The following is a 24,475-nucleotide window of genomic DNA, read 5'->3' as shown; positions in this document are numbered from 1 at the left end:
CTGTCTGCAGTGTCAGCATCAAATATGGGCACTCATATGGTTCAAGTCCTGGCTACTGCTTTTCTGATCCAGATGTCTGCATATGGCCTGGGAAAACAGTGAAAGATGGCCTAAGTGCTTGGGTCCCTGCACCTGGGTGGGAGACCCAGAAGAAGCTCCAAGCTTCTGGCTTGGGATTAGCTCAGTTCCGGCTGTTGCAGCCAATTGGAGATTGAAAACCAGCAGATGGAAAACCTCTCTCTCTCTCTCCATCTGTAACTCTGCCTACCAAATAAGTCAATCAATCTTAAAAAGAAGACAGTGGGCAGTAAGGGGTTACCACATTCCAGCTTCTTTGCTGGATTGATGCTCCAGAATGAGATCAGCAAAAGATTGGCAGGCTTTGACCTACAGTGGGCTCTCAGTAGTAGTTGGTTAAGCTGCCATAAAATCCTCAACATAAGGGATATCTATTTACCACACACATGACACAATAGTTTTAGCTATAAAGTGGTATTACAAGTTAAGTTCCAATTTTCTGGCTGTACTTTTTCCCCTCAAATTTATATTACAACCAAGGAATACTACAGAAAATGATTGTTCATTCATTCTCTAAGGAATAGGAATCAAATCATGGCAGTTTTCATACCATACAGCATTACCATAAAGCCATGGGTCTCACCTGGCATGGAATAAAGATAAAAAGTGACAGCAAGTCAGGCATTTCTGCTCATTTCAACAAAGAAGGGGTGATAACAAACATTTCCTGTTTGATCTCCAATTTGAGGAAGAACAGGCCTGGCAATACTTCTGGGTTATGGAATAAAATAATCCCAGTGATAGAATCAACTAGCCCTTACTGAATAACCCCATCCTGAATATTTCTAAATCTCTCACTCAGGGTCCTTCCCTATATGGCAGAATCTTCCATTTTTTTAAAAACCATTTATTTTAAAGGCAGAGTTACACAGAGAGGAGGGAGGACACACAGAGAGGGAGATAACTTCTATCCACTGGTTCACCCCTGAAATGAGAGCAATGTCCAGAGCTGGGCTGATCTGAAGCCAGGATTGAGGAGCATTTTCCAAATCTCCCATATGGGTGCAGAGGCCCAAGGCTTTATGCCATCTTCTGCTGCTTTCCCAGGCAGATTAGCAGGGAATGGACTGGAAGTGAAGCAGCCAAGGCACCAACCAATGCCTCTATGAGATGGCACCAGAAGTTCATTGGCTGCAGAACCTTCCATTTTTAACCCATTTCCTGACCTAATGATGCCTTAGGCCATGAGAAAGATCAGCCCTGAAACTCAGTTCCAAGTGTGATGGTTGACCCAGGTACACAGGTAGCATTGTCAAGGTGTAGGAGGGAAGTCTTGAAGACTCTGAAATATCCCTAAATAACTTGACAGTGCATTATATACAATATTATTCCTCAAGAAATCCAACAGGAAATTCCAAAGTTCAAAGATTTAATTTAGAATTTGTATATGAAGAAAAAAAAACCACAATCATCTGAAGTTTAAAACATTCCCTCAAAATAAGACTCCTCATCATTGAAAACATAGTCACTCATTTAACCAGGATGCTTTGATCAAGAAGTATAGACCAGATATAGAGTTTTAAGATCACTCATCTTTGAAAAATAGTTGGCAATTTTAACTTTTTAAAAAGAGATTTATGTATTTATTTGAAAGGCAGAGTTACAGAGATGGAAGGAGAAGCAGAAACAGAGACCTTCTATCCACTGGCTGGGCCAGGATAAAGCCAGGAGCTCCAAGACATCTTGATGGCCTTCAATGGGGGTGCAGGGGCCCAAGCACTTGGGCCATCTTCCACTGCTTTCCCAGGATCATTTGCAGAGAATGGAAATATGGAATTAGTACAGAATATGGGATACTGGTGCTGCAGGTAGATTTACCTGTGCTGGCAGCACAGGGTCTGAGATCCCTCTGGTGATGTTATTCCCAAACTCCCCTATCCTCATGGTCCTCAACTCCAGCTGGCAGCATCATGCCTTGGAGTGCAGTGCGAGGCCAGAACCACTGGGTACTATAGAGGGCCACCCCTAGCTGGCCGCGGAGCTTGGAGTTGAGGGGGCCATCAAAGCCACCAGGTTGCTCAGAAATTGGGGGTTCCTGTTGACCCCAGGTGGCTGCAGTGCGGCTCCAGTGTTGTGCTGGTTCCCCAGCAAGGAGAGTGTGTATCCATGGGACCCACATCCATTGCCTGCCCCCCAAGATGTAGAGCATGCACTTCTGCCTACCAGCCCTTGTAGACTCCAAGCATCTGGTGCCACTGAATCCTGCCTCTCTTTAAGGAAATTGTGTATATCCAGACAGTAGCAATAGGTGATATGAGAGCCAAAGATGCACCACCCTGTTCTCCCATCGCCCATCCCCTCTTTCCTGACTCTTGCACCCACCTCTGCTCCACCAGCCCACTGCCCATCTCTTGTCTCCTTTATGCCCCAGGCACACTCAGGACACTGTCACTACCCACCCTCCACACTCACCTGCCTGTGCCTGCACCCCTGGGAAAGCTCTCATCAGCCTGCTGCTTTCCTTATCCTGGCTGTCGGATTCTGTCTTTCCTCCTTCCCAACTACAGCATTTCAGGGCCAACCCATGCCTTTCTGAACATCTGCCTTGAAAGTCTCAGTCTTCCATGCCCATTCATTTCTGTGGTCAGCTCTGGACTAGGAAGGCCTCTGACTCTGTCACTAGGCCCCTCAGGTTCCCTCTTCTGCAGTTAGCACATCATCCTTGACTTCAGCTTCCCCCTCAACTGCCTCAACCCAGAGCTCAGATTAGAAGAGTTAAATGGGGGGGGGGGGCTCCTCCTCTATGCCTAGCAGTGCCTCCTGCTCTGGGAGCCCACACCTGTGTCAGACTAAGGCCTGAGACAAATTTCATTTGCCCTGGAGGGGAGCACTGAGGTCAGGAATGCTGTTGATAGAGTTTGCAGCTTTAAGATTCCTCCAGATGACCTGGGGTGGAGGGGGAGCCACAGTGCTCACTTTTGCTTCTGTCTTCTCCTGACTTCCATCCACCTCTATGCCAACTCTTTGGATGAAGCCAGGAGCTAGAAGTTTCTTCCAGGTTTCCCATGTGGGTGGCAGGGGCTAAACACCGAGAACTCTTTTTTTTTTTTTGTATTTTGATTTTTTAACTTTTATTTAATAAATATAAATTTCCAAAGTACAACTTTTGGATTATAGTGGCTATTACCCCCATAAACTCCCTCCCACCACAACCATCTCATCTCCTACTCCCTCTCTCATCGGATTCTTCATCAAGATTTATTTTCAATTATCTTTATATAGAGAAGATCAACTTAGTATATGCTAAGTAAAGATTTCAACAGTTTGCACCACACAGATTTAAAATGTGTTCCCCAGGCCACTAGTGGAATACTGGATTGGAAGTGGAGCAGCCTGGATAACTGGAGTCCATATGGGATACCAGCATTTCAGGCTGCGACTTTCCTTTGTAGGCCACAAAGCCAGTCCCTGGAAGGGCTTTTTGAATTTGAGTAAGGACATGGCTCTGCCATTTCTTTTCCAATGAAAAGTTGCTAGCAAGCTATAATATAATATGCAGATTATGGTGTATCTACACCATGAAAGTCAATTGAAAAATAGGCTAAATGGGGAAATCCAGAAACAAAGCAGAACTTACTTCAGTAATGGCAATGACTTTCGTGGATGATGGAATCACAGGGTTATTGTTCATGTTAATGCTTTTCAGAATTCCCTTTTTCCAAAATGAACAACATTTTCTTTAGAATAAAGGAACAAAAATCACCTATGAGTCTGCTAACTTGTTAAAATCTCAGTTATTATAGTTTTGCACCTTTTCCTATCCAAGTGTTTTTTGCACAGGTATAATCATAATGTACATACATTGTTTTATCCTCCTTTTAATGAGACATGAATTTATTTATGAGAGGTTTTACATACAGCATTGAATGTATGATCCATAAAAATATATAATGTGAGCTGTGTTAGCTAAAGATGTTCTCTATCTAACATATTATTTAAATAGCAGAAGATAAGCCCCACAATGGGAGGTAATACTTGCAAAACATATATCCACAAGAATTGCCTGCAAACTTCATGAAGCTTGTGAGATCTAATAAGGTGATAAATTCTCCAACTTAAACCTAAAAAATTGAGTTATATTTACATAGGATATATGCAGATTAGAAATAAATACATACAATATATTGAACTTTAGGGAATTGTGAGATAAAACAATGAATGTTTCATAAAATTAATGCAAATTAAATGCCAATGAGGTAGAAACACTACATATTTATAAAATGGTCTTAATAAACAATCATGATGGTGCCAATTGTTTACTAGGATGTAGAATATTCAAAAATATTATTCATTGCTTGTCAAAATGGCTAAATCTTTCACAAGATATCTGGATAAGTTATTATAAAGCCTATGATAGTATCATCATACAGTGCAGGAAAGATGTCCTGATATATTTACCCAGCTAACTTGAAAGCTTAAACCCACAATCTAGGATAAAAACACATACAGCAGCTTTATTCTTAGTGCCTAAAACCTGAATGGAATCACAATGTTCTTTAGTAGATAAACAGCCAAGCTGTCCCAGTAGGTGGAGGCTCTTGAAGGCACATGGGATTAGGAAATGGGGCATGGACACAGGACATGGGGACACAAGAGAAAAGGCATGGGCTGGAGTCAGAGGGGTTCCAGAGACAAAAGGAAGACATTGGCTTCAGGTAAGTAGCACACAGACAACTGAAGGAAGCCATAATGGTAAGCAAAGGGCAGAGTGGTACCCAAAGGATTCTATGAACTGGGGAGTAAAGGGGTGAAGTCACTGCAGGGCAGGAGAAAGGTCACTCTATAAAGAGAATGATTGGAGACACAGAAGTCTTGACAGGTTGTCTGGACAAGGGAGGTTAGCATTTAGGAAAAATTAGGGCTACATACAGAGTGGCTGGGGTCCCATGAGGACTGGCATGGTGTGCAGGCACAGCAGGAGACTTGAAGAGAGATGTGCTATACATAAAAGGGATGAGGACTCTTACAGCTTGTACATGCTGCAGTAGAAGCTTTAAAGAGCTGGCTTGGATAACACTTTTTAAATGACAAAACTATCAAAATGAACAAGGGTCCCAGATAAAGGAGATGTTGAAACTGCAAATAACATATGGGTTTAGGAACAGGATTAGAGATATGCAAATCGAGCAGACACATGGAACTGGAAACATTAGGAGGCAGACAGGGCATATTATTACAGGATTTGGAAACACAGAAAAAAATACAGGAGATGCAATATAAATTGTCACAGTAGTTAGAGACCTGCTTAGAGAAAATTTAGAGCCTCAAGTGATTGAGAACCAGTCCTTATGGCTCCCTTTTTAAAAATTCATTTATTTATTTATCAGAGAGAGAGTGAAAGAGAGAGAATCTTCCATTGATCTACTGGTTTACTCCCCAAATGGTTTTAATGGCCAGAGCTGGGCCAGTCTGAAGCCAGGAGGGAGCAGCTTCTTCTGGATTCTCCACATAAGTGTAGGGGGCAAGCATTTTGGCAATCTCTTGCTGTCTTTTGCAGGCCATTAGCAGGAAGCAGAACTGCAAATAGAGCAGCCTGGACTCAAACTGGCACCAATATGGAATTCTGGGGTTGCAGGTGGCAGCTTTACCCACTATGCCAAAATGCTAGCCCCCTGCAGTTTCTTTCTTAAGAACTAAAATTAACTGTAGAATAAACTGTACAATAGAGGCAAGTAAAAACAAGCAGGCATTAATGAAATACCTGTAGAAAAATGCACAATAGAAATAAGGAAAAAGAGTTTTTAAAGCATATTAACAAAATTAATAAAAACTAGTATAAGTCATTAAGGAAAGAAAAGAGAAATACCATACAAACAACCAGCTTCAGGAGCCCAAATAGTAGCATCTTCAAAAATTTTCTTTTCTTTCTTCTTTTTAAAGATTTATTTGAAAGAGTTACAGGGGAGGCAGCAGAGTAAAGAAAAAAAAAAAACAAAGAGCTACACACATACACATGAACACACATGCACACACACACAGAGAGAGAGAGAGAGAGAGAGAGAGAGAGAGAGATCTTCCATCCCTTGGGTCACTACTTAAATGGCTGCAGCGGCTAGGGAGGCAGAAGCCAGGAGTGAGGAGCCAGGAGTTTCATCTGGATCTCCTGTGTGGGTTGCAGGGTTTCAAACACTTGGGCCATCTTCAGCTACTTTCCCAGGCCACTTAGCGGGGTGCTACATAAGAAGTGAAGCACACAGGACTTAAATTGGTGCCTTTATGGGATGCTGGCATCCCAGGCAGCAGCATTACTCATTACACCACAAAGCCCCCCAGCTACCCCCCTCCATTTATAAACCTTAACAAGATAGTAAGGATTCTGAGAAATCGTTTGGAGTAAAAATTTTTTAAACAGATATCAAAAGTCACTGTATGTTGGAAACCAATATACCATAACACTTATATTACATCATGTAGAGAACTTCCATATAAGTTAAATAAGACTAATCAGTATTTGAAAAATCAAATCAATGAATTTAAAAATTCCACAAGCAAAATTTCAGACTAATAGAAAATTCTAGACATTCAAGGAAGGTTGTTCCTCATTTTCCCAGATTCATCCAAAGTGGCAATAAACAGAGAATATATTTGATTTTCTTTTGAATTCATTGCTTTACATTAGTGACACACTCAGATCACGTGGAAGAAACTTAACATACATCTTTAATAAGAGATTCAGTTATTTTAAGCAAAATATGAAAGCAGAAGAGATCAACGACAAGCAGGATACATTAGAAGATGCAAAGATGGTTTAACATTCCAAAACAATCCAAGTAAATAATTCATGTGTAAGAAAAATATAAGTGAATCGCATGATCGTTGAGATTAAATGTTGAATAAAATGTTGAATAAATATTTAATAAAATAGCTTATAACTATAAAAAGAACAGAAAAAATAATAGCAATTCCCTAATTGTAATTAAGACTGGCTACAAAGAAGTAATAATAAACAGTATAATTAACACAGAACACTAAATGATTTTTCCCTGGAAATAATCTTGGATAAGGTTTTCTTCTCTCTTTCTTCAACATTGTCCTGAATGCATAATTAGGGAAATTAAACAAACAAAAAGAAATGTAAGATATAGGGTCAGCTTTTAAGAAATAGATCTCTTAATATATGTTAATGATATTAGTATATATAGAGAAAATCCAACACAAGCCAAAACCAAATATGAGCTGATAGGTGAATTAGGCAAAATTATTGGGTACAGGATCAACACAATCAAGTGGGTTACCAGGTCCCCATAAAAGCAAATAGAAAACAATGGTCCCCATAAAAGCAAATAGAAAACAATGGTAATGGACAAAGTACAATCCAGAAAATGAATATCTGAATGAGAAATACTCTTCAAATCCATATTTAACAAAAATCAAACGACCAAACAGAAAAATAAGCCAAGAATATAAACAGAAAAAGGCCCAGAATCCAGTAAACAGTAAACTGTAACTCACCTGAAGATTATGGCAAACCCGAGTTTCAAGGTCTTAACAGGATCTGGGAGATGGGATCCTGGGGTGGGACAGCGCCCCCTGCTGTCAGGAAGGCCCAGCTGCTAATGGCGCAGCTTCAGACCTGAGGCCAAGCCCCGCCTCTCATTGTCCCCACCCTGCCCAACCCCAAGGGCCCGCCCTCAGGCTAGGGAGGATGCTGATTGGGTACGTCCTCTGTGACGTCGTGCGGCCTCTGTGACTGTAGAATCAGGCGCGCCAGGGCAGCACTGCAGACCCTCGGGGAATCCTCTTCCCATTGCCACCGAGTTCAGCTTCGGGTTCTGCTCCCAGAGTCCCGGTCGGCTCAGACGCTTCTACCCTGAACTCCCCTCAGCGCAGGGCCTGAGAGGACTCCCGGAGTCCCTGGACGCCGGCAGCGGGGAGTGTGAGGGTCCCGGGCCCACAGGAGGGGAGGGGGCGGGCAGCTGGGACCCTGGTGTGCCGCCCTGTCTCAGTGTGCAGCGACTCCACCTGAACCCGGCCTCACCTCTCCAGGTTGTGTGGGGAGAAGGAGAATCTGAACCTCACGCGTGACCTCATTTCCTTGAGTTGGGCACCGAAGTCTCAGGTCCACAGCTTTCCCTAGGGACTGAGTCAGCGTTTTGTTGCTATGACGGAACCGCAGAGACTCAGTGGTGTATTTACCACACGCTTTTGGGCCAAGGACGAGGGCCAGGATGTGGGGACGGAGTTTCTGCTGGGGAGGCTTGGGATGGCACAGATCCCACGTGGACAACTGGAGTGTGGGGGAGGCCGACCCCAGGTGGTGTGAGCACCAAGACCTGGAGCCTGGGGCACCTGAGTGTGGGTTCAACAGGCCGCCTCCCAACGCTCATTCCATTCGTGTCTTTTGTAGAAATTTGCTTCCGTTTATTTACTTGTGTAGGATTTGTACGCCATGATTTGAATGTTACACTGCTGTTTTCTTTTGTGAAACCTGAGTTTATTCGGTGATAAGATTTGAAAAACGAAAGAGGATTTTTTGTTTTCTGCTAACTTTAATTAATAATGTAAACACTAATGGAATGGCTACCCAGGTTAAAAAATGGCCTTGGTCAGTTCAGGGCTCTTATTTTGTTTTTTAAAGATTTATTTCAGGCCGGCGCCGTGGCTCAATAGGCTAACCCTCTGCCTGCGGCGCCGGCACACCGGGTTCTAGTCCCAGTCAGGGCACCGGATTTCGTCCCGGTTGTTCCTTGTCCAGTCCAGCTCTCTTCTGTGGCCCGGGAGTGCAGTGGAGGGCCCTGCACCCGCATGGGAAACCAGGAGAAGCACCTGGCTCCTGGCTTTGGATCAGCGCATTGCACCTGCTGCAGCGGCCATTGGAGGGTGAACCAACGCCAAAGAAGACCTTTCTCTCTCTCTCTCTCACTGTCCACTCTGCCTGTTGAAAAAAAGAGATTTATTTATTTGAAAAGCAGAGTTACAGAGAGGCAGAGAGAGAGAGAGAGAGAGAGAGAGAGAGAGAGAGAGAGAGGTCTTCCATCAAGGTCTTCCATCTGCTGATTCACTCCCCAGAAGGCCACAAGGCCAGAGCTGTGCTGATACAAAGCCAGGATCCAGGAGGTTCTTCCCTGTTTCCCATGGGGGTGCAGGGCCCCAAGTGCTTGAGCATCTCCCACTTCCCCAGGCCATAGCAGAGACTGGGATGGGAAGTGGAGCAGTCGGATGGGATCTGGCACTTGTGTGGGATGCTGGCAATGCAGGCGGCATCTTTATCTGCTGTGCTGCATTGTAGGCCCCAAGGGTCTTCTTGATCTCTCCTACCTCTGCCCCCACTGGTAAATGATCTGAGGTTCTTTTTAATGTTTTTCGTGGCATAAAATCTATTACTCTCAACAGTGAGTTTTTCTTGGTTTATTTTGTGGTATTTGTGATAATATTTATTTTTTCATGTATTACTTCACAGTAATTTTTTAAAATAACATGAAAATTTTGTAGGCTATAGGTTGTGAATAAATTCCACTTCTATAAAAGGTGTTAGTGGAGTACGAGGATTAAGTATCTAACTTTTCATGCTTATGCACTTACTTAGTTTTTGATTTCCCAGTGCTTAGATTTACCTTATTTATTTATTCCATCTGGTTTTAGCTGACATTTCTGTTTGGTAACATATTCCTAGTTACTAATGACCACTGGTTGGGTATTTATACTGCTGATCTATTTGTATTGATTACAAATGGTGAATTTGTATTTTTCCTTGGAGTTATGTAAGTTGTCTCTTACATATCTTAATGCTCTATTTAGGGGCACTGGTAGGAAGCCTTGTAATGTCTTCTTGGAGAACTGCCGGTTGTCTCAGTGTGTAACCCTTGTAGTAGTCTGAGCTAAATTCTGATTAGTCTGAAATGAATACTGTTTTTCTACATTTTATTGGATTCGTATTATAATGGACTATTTTTCTGCATTATTTTATTTTTAAGCAGTTGTGTATATATGTGTCTTAAGTTGATAAGAATGGAATTTGGAAATATTCATGTAATTTAAATGAACAAAGCAAGGCAGTTATCATATCCACTACATTATATACCTATTTTTCCTGATAAGAATACTTAAAAGTCTAAACTCTTATTTATTTTTCTATTGTAGAACACATTGTTATTAACTATTCTCACCATGTTGCACAACAGATCTCTTGAATGTATTCCTACCATGCAAACCAAATATGATTGGCCAAGATGACTTCAAATCTCCTTCATGTGTCTATGTAAATTTCTTGTTAGAGATGCCCCCTGCCTTTACCTGGCCAGCTCTCCTCCCAGGCCAGCCAAGTAATGAAAGTCAACAGAGTGCCTTCCCCTAGGAGGTTCACACCTCCCTTAGGATATACCCCATGTGAAGAGATAGATAGGTCTGGGCCTCTTAACTTACAAGGCCTAAAGCCCAACAGATTATTATCAAGCCCCTTCTATCAGGTTCTATTTGCCTCTCAATCAGAAAAATTACTTGTAGCTTAGACAGCACCTTTCTTAGCTTCTCTAATAATGACTCTGTCCTTTGTTCTAGACCCTGTCTAGTCCACTTGGGCCTCATTCCTTTGTAATCATAACCTCTACTCTACCACCAATGGCTCTACTCCCAACCTGTGTGTACTGATGGTCCTCTTCCCCACTTCATGCTGTATAATTGTTCAGACCTGGTAAATGCCACTCTTAGGATCATTGGTTACTATCCTCACTCTGTCTTTTATGACCTTGTCTAAATATGATCAGAGTCGGCAAACTTGGAAGGCTTCCATAGCCTTGGCAACTCATGACGACAGCCTAGGGTGGTTACTGGCGCCATAAACTAGAGTGTCAATTTGTTGGGTCAACAACAGGAGCCACTGTGCACTTGCTCCTGATGTGGGATCTCTGTCCTTAATGTGCTATACATTTTGATTTAATGCTATAACTAGTACTCAAACAGTATGTTTCACTTTGTGTTTCTATGTGGGTGCAAATTGTTGAAGTATTTATACTAAATTGATCTTCTGTATATAAATAGAATTGAAAATGAATCTTGATGTGAATGGAAAGGGAGAGGGAGCGGGAGAGGGGAGGGTTGCGGGTGGGAGGGAAATTATGGGAAGGGGAAGCCATTGTAATCCATAAGCTGTATACTGGAAATTTATATTCATTAAGTAAAAGTTAAAAAAAAAATAAAATAAATGGTTTTACTATAGACAGCACAAAGTTGGATCTTGGTTTTATTTTTCCCATGTCAGTCTCTATCTTTAGTGTATTTAGATAATGCACATTTAAAGCAATTATTGGTGTAAATGGGTTAGTATGTAATATGGTTGCAATTGTTTTCTCTGTTATTTTTTAAAGTCTTATTTATTGATTTTTGTTTGTTTGAAAGGTAGAGAGACAGAAGGAGGGAGATCTTCCATCGGCTGTTTCACCCCCCCCCAAAAAAAAAAAAACCTACAAAAGCTGCAAGTCAGCCAGATTGAACACAGGAGCCAGGAAGTCCATCCTGGTCTCACACATGTGTGGCAGGGACCCAATAACTTGAGCCATCACCTATTGCCTTCCAGGGTGTGCATTCACAGGAAATTGAATCACAAGTGGGGTTGCTGAACTCAAAGCTGGCACTCTGATATGTGACATGGTTATCAAAATTTGTGTGTTTAGCTGCTGCACCAAATGCCCATGCTGATTCTTGTTTTTAAATATTTTTTGTAATTTTATTTTATATTTTAAAAATTTTTATTCTTTTATTTAATTCATTAAAGGCAGAAATACAGAGTGCTGGTTCACTCCTTAAATTTCTGCAAGGTAGGCCAATGCTGTGGCATAGCATGTAAAACTGCCACCTGTTGGTTATTAGTTGCTGTTAATAGTCCCAGTGATCTACTATATTTCTGTGATACCAATTATCTCTCTTTTTTAAAGATTTTATTTATTTACTTGGGAGGCAGTTACAGACAGAGAGGGAACGAGAGAGAGAGAGAAAGGTCTGCATCCACTGCTTCACTCCCTAAATGGCCCTAAGGGCTGGAAGGTGGTCTGATCCAAAGCCAGGAGCCAGGAACTTCCTCCAGGTCTCCCACATTGGTGCAGTAGCCCAGGGCTTGAGCCATCTTCCACTGCTTTCCTAGGCCATAAACAGTGAGCTGGATTGGAAGTGGAGCAGCCAGGTGACAAACCAGTGTTGATATGAGATGCTGGTGCTGCAGGTGGAGTCTTAGCCACTGCCCCACAGTGCTGGCCCCCAGCCATGGCTTTTAATTTATGTGTTTGTCTGATAATTGTGGTGGCCTTCTAGGTGGCTGTAGGAAGTATAGGCAGAGATAAAAAGTGCATTACTTTGCTAGGGTGGCCATAACATAATACTGTTGAATATGTGGTTTGAATCACAGCAGTATATTTCTCATAGTTCTAGAGATTAGATATTTGAGAGCAAGATGATAATGGATTTGGTTGCTCCTGAGACCTCTCTTTGGTTACCATACAGACACCATGTTGCTGCACCCTTACATGTATTTCCTCTGTGTGCATCCCTCCTTATAAGAACATTGATCAGTTTGGATCAGGGCTTCACGCTTATGATATCATTTGATGTCAATTATCTGCTTAAAGTCCTATCTGCAAATAGTGTCATATTGGTTGTCAGCATTTCATGATATAAATTTTAGAGAGATACAGATCAACCTGTAGTACTTAAAAGGGCCCAGGGGTTTGCACTGTAAGCAGCTGTCTCCATGGAAGACTTGGTTTCTGAAATGTGTATTAATGTTTCTCACAGTATCATTTTCAATATCGATGTAAATACTGGTGCATGAATGAACACACATGTGCACCCCTGTATACATATAGATACATTATTGTGAAAATATTTAATGGTTCATGGAGGTAAAGTAAATATAGTAATCCATATGATGACATAGTGGGGCCAGCAGTGTGGAATAGAAGTTTCAACCTCTGCCTGCAGAGCCAGCACCCCCATATATGTGTGGGTTCAACTCCTGGCTGCTCAACTTCTGATCCATCCCCCTGCTGATTCTCCTGGGAAAGCAGCAAAAAATATCCCAAGTACTTGGCACCCTGCACCCAGGTGGGAGACCTAGAAGAAGCTCCTGGCTCCTAGCTTCAGCCTAGTGTAGCCCCAGCTATTGCTGCCATCTGGGGAGTGAGCTAATGGATGGATGTTCAATCTCTCTATCTCTCCCTCTCCCTCTCCCTTTCTTCCTTTCTCCCTCCCCTTCCTCCCTTTCTTCCCCCCTTCCCCTTCTGTCTGCATCTCTGCCTTTCAAATAAATAAACAAATCTTATTAAAAATTACACAGTAACAAACATTAAAACATGATGAAAAATAGAAAATGATACAACTGAATAAGTGTGTTATCCAATATCTAATTTCTAAAACATAAACAGCAAACAGAGGGCTGTTTTCTTAACATGTTCAAAATTTTAAATTATAATTACTCAAAACTTAAACTTTTCATTATAGGGACACAATGGCAAGCTACATTACCAAAAGCATAAATCCAATGCCACTGTAGTACCTTTTTCATTGTTGTTTCATATTTTTTCAATATTATCTACTTAATTAAATCATGAATTATGGTGGGCTTTTCTGCTCTTTGAATACTACTTATAGCATTTAAGATATTTACAAATTTATCATCGAGTGTGTTTTTTCAACACAGGTACTGATATTGCCAGTTCAGTGAACACTGGGGTGACCATTGCAGGATTTAAAATGAAATTTATATTATAATAATAGAAGTCTCCCTAAAATTTTCAAAGACTCCAAAGCACATAAATTATCACATCAGTAATTTATTAGAGATATTTGATTTGGTTTAATTTTTATGGCTAATGTGTCATTACTATTTGGCAGTTAGAAATGTAATTGATAGGCTGGCGCTGTGGCTTAACAGGCTAATCCTCCGCCCTGCGGTGCCAGCACACCGGGTTCTAGTCCCGGTCAGGGCGCCGGATTCTATCCCGGTTGCTCCTCTTCCAGGCCAGCTCTCTGCTATGGCCCGGGAAGGCAGTGGAGGATGGCCCAAGTGCTTGGGCCCTGCACCCACACGGGAGACCAGGAGAAGCGCCTGGCTCCTGGCTTTGGATCAACAAGATGCGCCGGCTGCAGTGGCCATTGGAGGGTGAACCAATGGCAAAAAGGAAGACCTTTCTCTCTGTCTCTCTCTCTCACTATCCACTCTGCCTGTCAAAAAAAAAAAAAAAAAGAAAGAAAGAAAGAAAAGAAATATAATTGATAAAGCATGTAAGAATTAAGATTTTATGTTTCCTAGAAAGAATTTTGGTATGACAGTGTGAGTATGTGTGTGCTTTTATTTTAGTAGGATTTATAAAAAATGTTTTAAAAAGATATATTACTTATTCATTTGAAAAGTAAAGTGACAAAGAAAGGGTGGGGGAGTTTACTCCATCAGTGGTCCAAGGCATAGCAAGGCCAAAGCCAGTAGCCCCAAATTCCTTTTAGTTTCCCATGTATGTGGCAGGGGCTGAAGCATTTGGACAATCATTTGCTGTCATTCCAGGTGCATTATCAGGAAACTAGATCAGATTCCTAGTAGCTAGGACTGGAACTGGTTTTCTAATGCAGATCATGAGTAGTTCAAGTGGTGGCTCAGCCTACTGTGCCACAATGTCAGCCCTGACAAATTTTATTAAAAAAAAAAAAGGAAAATTCTTGTAACATCTCTATAAATGGTTCCAAAGACACAGCAAGTAAAGAAATAATTACTGAAGACAGATTTGTTAAGAGCAGAGAGACTCAGTGCTTATGGATCCAGACCTGTTTCCTACCTTCCCTTTCATGATTCAGTGCAATGGGAACTCTACTCCTAAGTGCAACTGAGAACACATGGCCCTCTCTCCTGCTAGCTGCCAGCTTTGGATGACATCCTCCTTTTTCTTTCTGTCCTCAGTTGCCTGCTGCCAGAACTATGCACTGGGTGAGTTTAACTGAGAGGTAAGGCCCAGACCACACTTGAATAATAGAGACTAAGTATTGGGCATTAGGACACTTGGATCTCATCTCCCACAACATGCAATGTCCACTGTAGGTACATCCATAGAAACAGTACATTTGCAGTGACTTTGTGTTGAAAGTATTGGGGATATTGAGGAGACAGCCTTCTTTTTATTTACTTTTTTATTTTATAAGCAAGGACAGATAGCAATGAAAGAAAGCTTCCATCTGCTGGTTCATTCTCCATTCAAAACAAATAAGGCTGGGCTGGTAAGACAGGCATGATAACACTGAGAATTAAGTATTAATTGGGATGCTCACTTCCCTTTTCAGAGGGTCAGTTCAGATCCCAGCTACTTTGCTTCTAATCCAGCTTCACCTAATATTCCTGGGAAGGCAACACCTGTTGGCCCACCCCAGCATGGGAGATGGAATTCCTCAGTCCTAATTTTGTCCTGGCCCAACTTTGGCTGCTGTAGGCATTTCAGGAGATGGGGACATAAACCACCAGATGGAAAAATCTCTGTCACTCTCTCTGAATTTCAAACAAATTAATTTTTAAACAGTTATAAATTGGGAGCTAGGCACTCAATTTTGGTCACCAGCATAGCTGGTGTCCCAATACTCAAGCCTCTACCTTCTGGGTGATACAGTCCTAGAGAGAGAATTAGCAGGAAGCTGGAGCTGATTCAGGAAAGAGCTAGGACTCAAACCCAGGCTCAATGGGATGTGTTGTCCCAAGCAGTGTATTAACCACTATACTCATCCTCAATACATTAAGGAGATAAAAAAAATCCTAAAATTGATGATGGTGATGGTTACAACTGAATGGAAACAGTGAATTGTATCGATACTCTTAACTGGTGAATCTCATGGTAAGTTGCATTTATATCTCAATTATGCTATTTAAGAAAGTTATATGACTTAGAATATATTGTATTATTTCAAACTTTTCATGTAATATATATTTTAGTGTCTCAAACTCCAATGCACATAAAATGTGACTTTATATTTACATATAAATATGAATATAAATGTAAGACCAAGGGATGACAGCATATTAACTAGAAAAAGAACAGTGATTTATTCAGGACCAAGGGATATTGGTTAAAAGATGGCATTAATCTTTTCTGTATATCTTTTCTGAGAATAAAATTAAGAAATGAATTAACATGAAACAAAACATGGTCAGACACCAGAGGCATGTGGCTATATAATTTACCAGAGATGAATCTGAGACTAACATTTGGGACTGACATTATAGTGCAGTGGGTTAGGACACTGCTTGCGATGGTGGCATCCTATATTGGCATGCCATTTTGAGTCCTAGCTACTCTGCTTCTGATCCACATTTCTGTGAGTGTGTTTGGGAAAGCAGGGGAACATGGCCCAAGAACTTGGACCCTACCAGCCATGTTGGAGATCCAGATAGAATTGCCTGGTCCTGACTCCTGGCCCCATCCTGGCTGTTGCAGACACTTGGGGAGTGAGCCACAAGAAAGAAGATCCATCTATCTCTTTGTGAGTCTCTTGCCTCTCTCCTTATTTTCCTTTCAAGTAAATCTTTAAAAAAGAAAAAAAAAGATTAACCTAATTCATAATCCATGTGGTGGAAACTTAATTACCCAATCTCCTTTCTATTTGTCTCTCCCTCTATACTACAGGGACTATTTATTCCCATCCATCCAGTACAAATTACTTACTAGAACTGCTGTCATGACTTGGTGCTCAAAAACATGAACTGCAATCATCATATGATATCTATACTTAAGAAACAGATAGGCCGGCGCCGTGGCTTAACAGGCTAATCCTCCGCCTTGCGGCGCCGGCACACCGGGTTCTAGTCCCGGTCGGGGCACTGATCCTGTCCCGGTTGCCCCTCTTCCAGGCCAGCTCTCTGCTGTGGCCTGGGAGTGCAGTGGAGGATGGCCCAAGTGTTTGGGCCCTGCACCCCATGGGAGACCAGGAGAAGCACCTGGCTCCTGCCATCGGAATGGCGCGGTGCGCCGGCCACAGTGAGCCTACCACGGAGGCCATTGGAGGGTAAACCAACGACAAAAAGGAAGACCTTTCTCTCTCTCTCCCTCTACTATCCACTCTGCCTGTCAAAAATAAATAAAAGAAAAAAAAGAAAGAAACAGATAAAGAAGTTGCTTAAGCTTAGCCATCTATTTGTGAGTATGTTCTTCCCACTTTTATTCATATCAGGACTCCTCATTGAATCCAAATATCCAACCCCAGTAGGAACAGCTCCCATTGAAAGAGGTGTATGATGACAAGGGGGACAATTCCTGGGAATGGGTATGAGAAACCAGTACTTTGTGTTGCTAAACTAGTTCTTTGATCCCTTGTTCATTTTATTACAAGGAATGTGCCATAGAGACCCATTTTTAAGCATGTAATTTCTTCTGTGTCCTGAGATGAAGGTACCTAGGCTATAAACTCAAGACTGAGGTTCCTGCTTTTCCAACAATAATCACTGAAGGGCAATGGCAGGATCAAAGAAGGCTTGGGAATTTCAACAGGGCAAACCATAGGTGAGGCACAAAGAAAGCCAGGGATAGGCTGTGGGCCAAGAGTCTAGCCCATCTCAATTCTAGCCATCCTTATCTGAGAGCTTCATGAAACCCTCTATTGGCCTCTTCGACTAGTTTGTAACATAAACCAACAAGTAGAGGAAAAAGTTCAGATCCATTTCTTAGAACAGTAAGGGAAGATTTGTTAGATATTTAGATGGACAGATTGATTTCAGAAGCTCTTAGTTATGTAATTAATGGAGATAGAAACTTTTGTGTTTGCGGACACTTTTTGTTTCAAAATATGCACTAGAATAGTTTTCTCAACTCTGTAATATGACTCAAGGATGGAACACTAATTATTTTGGTAAAAAAGACCAAGTATCTTTATATGACCATACTTCCCTTCCCCATACTTTCTATGGATTGTGTGAATCAAATATGTTTATAATGCAAGTTTTTCTCATTTAATGTCAGTTACCCATTTTTGCCAATCATAAATGTTGCAGAGATTTAGTGTTTGTCCATTTCCAATTATATTTTTTTTTAGTTTTTTTTTTTTTGACAGGCAGAGTAGACAGAGAGAGAGAAAGGTTTTCTTTTTCCTGTTGGTTCACCCCACAATGGAGACTGCAGCTGGTGTGCTGCAGCTGGTGCACCATGCTAATCTGAAGCCAGGATCCAGGTGCTTCTCCTGGTCTCCCATGTGGGTGCAGGGCCCAAGGACTTGGGCCATCCTCCACTGCACTCCTGGGCCATAGCAGAGAGCTGGACTGGAAGAAGAGCAATGAGGTTAGAATCCAGTTCCCCAACTGGGACTAGAACCCGGTGTGCTGGCATCGCAGGTGGAGGATTAACCTCTTGAGCCACAGCACCAGCCCATTTCCAATTATTTAAAATGTGAGTAAATCAGACTATTGCTGATAATTACTTTGCAAAATATAAATAAAATGCAATACAGTGCCCAAATAGAGTATAAAACATTTCAATACATTCTTTTTTAAAAAAAGATTTATTTATTTATTTGAAAGTCAGAGGAGAGGCAAAGACAGAAAGAGAGAGAGGTCTTCCATCTGATGGTTCACTCCCCCATTGGCTGCAATGGCCGGAGCTGTGCCGATCTGAGGCCAGGGGCCTTACCTTCTTCTGGGTCTCCCAGGAACAGGGGCCCAAGCACTTGGACCATCCTCCACTGCTTTCCCAAGCCATAGCAAATAGCTGGATTGGAAATGGAGCAGCCGGGTCTCAAACTAGTGCCCATATAGGATGCTGACACTTCAGGCCAGGATGTTAACCTGCTGTGTCACAGCACCAGCCCCTCAATACATTCTTATGATATCCAGGCAGTTTGTGTGGCAGCAATCTTACAAACAGGGTTGGCATGAATCGTGCTCATGAACATGTCTGTGTGAAGTTCTCTTGATTGTATTTGGCATGCAATTAAATTCTTCCCTACTCACCAAGAGTATATCAGCATTTGATACATAACACATCAACAAAAATATATGTTGTGGTTTTCTTTGTAATTATTTTTTAAAAGGCAGAGCATCAGAGAAGGAGTGGAGGAGGGAGAGACAAAGGATGAGGGGGAGAGAAAGAGAGACTGTTCCATCTGCTGCTTGATTCACTCTCTAATTTTCCTAACAGCCAGGGTTATGCCAGGCTGAAGCCAGAAGGAAATAATCTTACCTGGATCACTTATGAGGGTAACAGGAATCCTAGTACTTATCCATCATCAACTACCTCTCAGGTACAACAGCAGGGTGTTTTATTTTAAGTATGGAATGACCAGGATGAAAACCACAAATTTGCTAATGGGATGTGTGTCCCAAGCAGTAGTCTAACCTGCATCACCATATACAACCCTCTCAAGTTTGGTGGTTTGCTCTGGCTCTTGCCCAAACCCTGTATCTCCAATAGGCAAGTCCCAGACTTCTTCATAATATAAATGTTCAATAAGGTAAACTCCAACAAGCAAATACTTTTCAAAGTGTGTAGTTGTCATATTTACTGATGTCCAGTGGGTAAAGCAAGAAAAATGGTAATGTCAGGGATCATTGTGATGAAGATTATTTGAAGGCTTGTGTGTTGGGAAGTGTGTTATTTGGGATAATTACTAGGAAAGTATAGTATAATAAGTATGTATTATATCCATTTTTACTGTGCAGTTCTGGGTAAAAATACACAGGTTGCTAAATGACTAAATTCTATAGGATTTTCAGTATATGGACTCCTATTCAGTACATCTGTAGTAATACCAAAGTAGTTAATAATCAAGTATTTTTTTTTCTGTAGTATGGTTTTAGTGACAAAATGATGTTTCTTTCTATGATATACTGAAATTTGTTTAAACAATCATCCTGAAAATAAGTTGCTTTGCAGCCATAAGGTTAGTTTTTATTTAAAGATTTATTTTATTTATTAGAAAGATAGTGTTACAGAGAGAGGTAGAGACAGAGAGAGAGGTCTTCTATCTGCTGGTTTCCTCCCCAGATGGCCACAATGGCTGGAGCTGCGCCAATCCAAAGCCAGGAGCTAGGAGCTTCTTCTGGGTCTCCCATGTGGGTGCAGAGGCCCAAGGACTTGGGCCATCTTCTACTGCTATCCTAGGCCATAGAAGATAGCAGGATCAGAAGAGGAGCAGCCAGGACTAGAACCATTGCCCATATGGGATGCCGGTGCTTCAGGCCAGGGTGTTAACCCACTGTGCCACAGTGCCAGCCCCATCATTAGCTTTTTAAAAATAAGTAGCAACAAAATGATCCCATTAACCTAAGGATAACTAGGTTTAATCACTGCTGGTTAGTAAAATTTTGGGTGCTTTTTCAGGATCTTCCCTTCCCCTTATCAAGTGTGAAGTGCTAACTCACCACAGAGATTGTTTCTGTTTCTCCAGCTAATATATCTATAATTCTGCATTCATTTCTACCATGATCTTCCTTAGCATAGTGGAGTCTAAGTGCAAGTGAGACCAGTTCTCTCACAACTCCCTGCATTCCCCTTCTTTTCCAGGTGTAATTGTAGATACCACTACATGCTTCGGAGGTCAAAGAAAATGAAAATTGGAGATACAGGGATTGGGCAAGAGCCAGAGCAAACCACCAAACTTGAGAGGGTTGTATATGGTGATGCAGGTTAGACTACTGCTTGGGACACACATCCCACAAATACAGTAACTTGTTTGCTTATTTCTCAACTTGTTTTACATTGTATTATAGGAGCTTTATGAGGATTTTTAAATTAAAACAGAAATGTAAAAGTGATAAACAAGCTAATATTGTCATAGTTATAAGTTATTAGAGCCATCAGAGCTGATTGTAAATTTGTCTACAGTCTTTCTGATGCCTCAAAGACATATCTGTTACATGATTCAAATCAGAAATTAGAATTTGCAGAATTCTAGTGGAAAATGAATTCTGGATGGTATTTATTGGTCATATAATGCTAAAGTGGAAGTGGTTTAGTTCTAATCTACAAATTAAAAATACATACATACAACATTCTGCACTGGTAAGAGTTACTAACTGGTAATAAATTGGTTAATAAAGTGTCTTAGGAATTGTGAAAATACCCTTGGGAGGCTGTACCAGATTTATGGATTGGACTGGGGTTGTGTGGAGAGCAGAATCTCTTAGGGTTCTTAAAGAGCTCTACATACATTTCTTCCTGCCACAATATACATGCTGGTTGTGCTGCAAACTTCCCAAAGCTCTGTCTTCCAGCAAATCATTCCATTCTTCACTCATACTTTAAGCTACTTGAAGTAGCCTCAATTCAATTATTTAAACATTTACCAATATCATTAAGTGTATTCTCTGGTTTTTGCCTTGCTTGAATCTTTTTCATTTAAAATATATTTACATATTTTAGAATTAGAAAGAGAGACGGGTAGATTAGGAGAAATCAAAGAGCCTCTTATCCACTAACTTACTCTCCTAAATATCCATAGAAACCAAGAATGAATCCAAGAGCTAGGAATGTACTCCTTGCCCCTGACATGAGTGGTAGAAGCCCAATTACTTGAATTATAACCACAGCCTTCCAGCACATGTGGTAGCATGAAATTGGACTCAAAAACCAGAGCTGGGAATAAAAACAAGCACTGTTAATTAGAATTAGAATATCTTTTTAAAATTTTATTTATTTATATAAGTAGAACAGATTTCATGTATTTCCTATCTATGGTTTTAAGAACATAATGATACTTTTCACTCTCTCTCCCTTCCCTTCCTCCTTTTCCCTTTCTTATTTTTCTTTTAATTTTTGCAATAGCACATTTTCAAGTTACTTTATAATCACAAGCTCAGTCTCCACTAAATAAAGATTTCAACAAGTAGATAGTAGAAACATCACTATTCCTGAAGTATATAGAAAAGGGATACAGATGATAATTAGATCTCAAGGTGTCAGTTTCACTCAGACTTTTTTTTCTGCTGTATAGGCTACCAAAAATCCTAAAAAATATTTTTGTCTTTTTAGGATTCACTGTTTCAGTAAGCACAATTGTCTTCAATTGAATCCATTTTGTTGCAGAAGAAGGATTTCATTCTTTTTTTGGCTGAATAGTATTCCATCTTATATATGTGTGTATATACACTTACACACACACACATACCACATTTACTTTATCTAGTCATCAGTTGATGGACATCTGGGTCGATTCCCTATCTTAGCTATTATGAATTGAGCTGCTATATAAAGTTGGGGGCACAGGTAACTCTTTCATATGCTGATTTTATTTCCTTTGGGTAAGTTCCCAGGAGTGGGATGACTGTCATATGGTAGATCCATTTTTGGATTTCTGAAGAATCTCCAAAATGTCTTCCATAATGATTGTGTTAATTTACATTCCCACTGAAGTGTATTAAGGTATATTTTTCCTACATTCTTGCTAATATTTATTTGGAGGGGGTCTTTTGGTGAAAACCATTCTTACTGGGGTGAAGTGAAACCTCATTATGGTTTTTATTTTCATTTCTCTTGTGCAAAACTTGTTGCCTTGGCTTTGGTTCTAGGTGAACCCAGGATTGTAGTGTCTGAGTGAGTCCTTTTATTTTAGTGGATGTCAGCTGTGTCTGTTAGTGACACAAAGGTCTAGTCAGCTGCAGTTCCTAGGGATGGAAATGTGCCTTTGAGATGAATATGAGTTTCCTTGGGTGTGTATCTTTGGTCCACACATTCTGTGTCAATCTCCCTGATGACTGTGATAGCCAAGGGCTTGTTCTTGGTGCTGAGGAAGATGAGGATGGCTGGCCTTTGAATTACTGGCAAGCCTGAGTGATACTGGGATTTGTGGCAGAGTTCTGTGGCTGTAGGACTGTGTGATATGGATCATCCCCTCCTCAGTTCTTGGTAAGAGAGTCCAACTGGTACTGTGTTTTATAATAACAACAACCCTAGTCCTAGGATTAGGTGTACAGGTTTTATTCTGGAGAGTATGGGTCCAGAGAGGAGGAATGCAAGTAGGTTCTTCCCTGTGTCCACTGGGTAGATTCCAGTGGCACTCAGAAATTTACAACAAATTGTTACAGTCCTGGTCTTACAGGTATAGTGGATCATTGCCCAGATCTCCTGGGGTGGGAGCAAAATTTTTTTTTGACAGGCAGAGTGGACAGTGAGAGAGAGATGGAGAGAAAGGTCTTCCTTTTTGCCATTGATTCACCCTCCAATGGCCGCCGCGGTAGGTGCACTGCGGCTGGTGCAGCACACTGATCTGATGGCAGGAGCCAGGTGCTTCTCCTGGTCTCCCATGGGGTGCAGGGCCCAAGTACTTGGGCCATCCTCCACTGAACTCCCTGGCCACAGCAGAGAGCTGGCCTGGAAGAGGGGCAACCGGGACAGGATCAGTGCCCCGACTGGGACTAAAACTCGGTGTGCCAGTGCTGCAAAGTGGAGGATTAGCCTAGTGAGCCACGGCGCTGGCCGGGAGCAAAATTTTTTATGGGCTGCTTTTGGTGGTAGCCCCCAGAAGCTAAGGTGATTTTTCCTGGCTCAGGTAGAGTGTGTGAGTGTAGCTCTGGGCTAAAACCCCCAAACTCCCACAGATGCAGGATGCAGGGAGCTGTCTTTTGCCTTACACATTGCCCTGACTCTACAGTGCTGGTAGGAGCAGAACAGAGGCTCGCTGTGTATCTTCTCTGCTCAGTGTCATGCTCTGCAGGAGTCAGGGAGGGGAAGGAAATAAGGAGGCTTCCCTGCTCCAAGCTCAACAGTTGCTCAGACCCCTCAGTGCTCCAGGCTGAGGTAGGAAGTCAGTGGGTGATTGACTTTTTTTGTTTTGTTTTGTTTTTTTACTTATTTGTCTAACATTTCGGTAAATCACTTCTCTGCAAAATAGTCTTTCCTTTGTTTTCTTCGTATCTCAGAGCAGCTTAAGTCATTGTGGCTATACCCTATTTAGCCATGTTGGATCTCTCCATGATATATGTTTGATTTGTAGCTCATCATTTATTCTGTTGTCATGAGTGTTGGACAATGGTTTATAAATAGCATTTGGGTCAATACTGTCATTCCTGTTTGTAGTTGATGTTTTATTAGTTTCATCAATTGCTATAAAAGGTATATCAATTTTCCAACATTACTTTTGGGCTTTTTCTTAAGTTTCTTTTTTAGTTTTGTGGACTTTGTTTCATATCATTTGAGGTTTTGTTTTTAGGCACACCAGCATTTATAATTATATGATCAGCATGATGTATTATCTGTTTATTATGATGAAAAGTCCCTGAGTATTTCTCTAGCCATATAAGACCCAAAAATCATTTGGTTTGACCCTGCCAAAATAACCACAGGTGGTATTATTAATTCAAGAAGCTAATAACAAGCTAATTTTAGGTTGATGATTTTGTATGGACAGCACATAATGTTGTAATATCCAAAGTGCCTTTGGCAGTAAAAATGTTCCTATGTTCTTAACTCCTACTAATCCAAGTATTCATTTTGTATCATTTTATCTGAAAATA

The 24,475-nt window shown here is 41.3% G+C and overlaps 1 protein-coding gene across 1 annotated transcript in view; it reads left to right on the top strand.

The window, feature by feature from the left end:
- Nucleotides 1-8,179: 8,179 nt before the first annotated feature.
- Nucleotides 8,180-24,475, top strand: part of LOC133754097 (zinc finger protein OZF-like) — a 31,514-nt gene continuing 15,218 nt past the window's right edge. The window contains exons 1-2 of the mRNA XM_062184680.1: nt 8,180-8,337; nt 20,529-20,650. Of these exons, the coding sequence (XP_062040664.1) occupies nt 8,180-8,337; nt 20,529-20,650 (280 nt within the window). The remainder of the gene's footprint in view (nt 8,338-20,528; nt 20,651-24,475) is intronic.

This window comes from Lepus europaeus, chromosome Y (assembly GCF_033115175.1).
Source record: "Lepus europaeus isolate LE1 chromosome Y, mLepTim1.pri, whole genome shotgun sequence".
NCBI lineage: Eukaryota > Metazoa > Chordata > Mammalia > Lagomorpha > Leporidae > Lepus > Lepus europaeus.
Note: the sequence above shows the minus strand (reverse complement) of the source record. Positions and strands in the feature narration are given on the sequence as shown.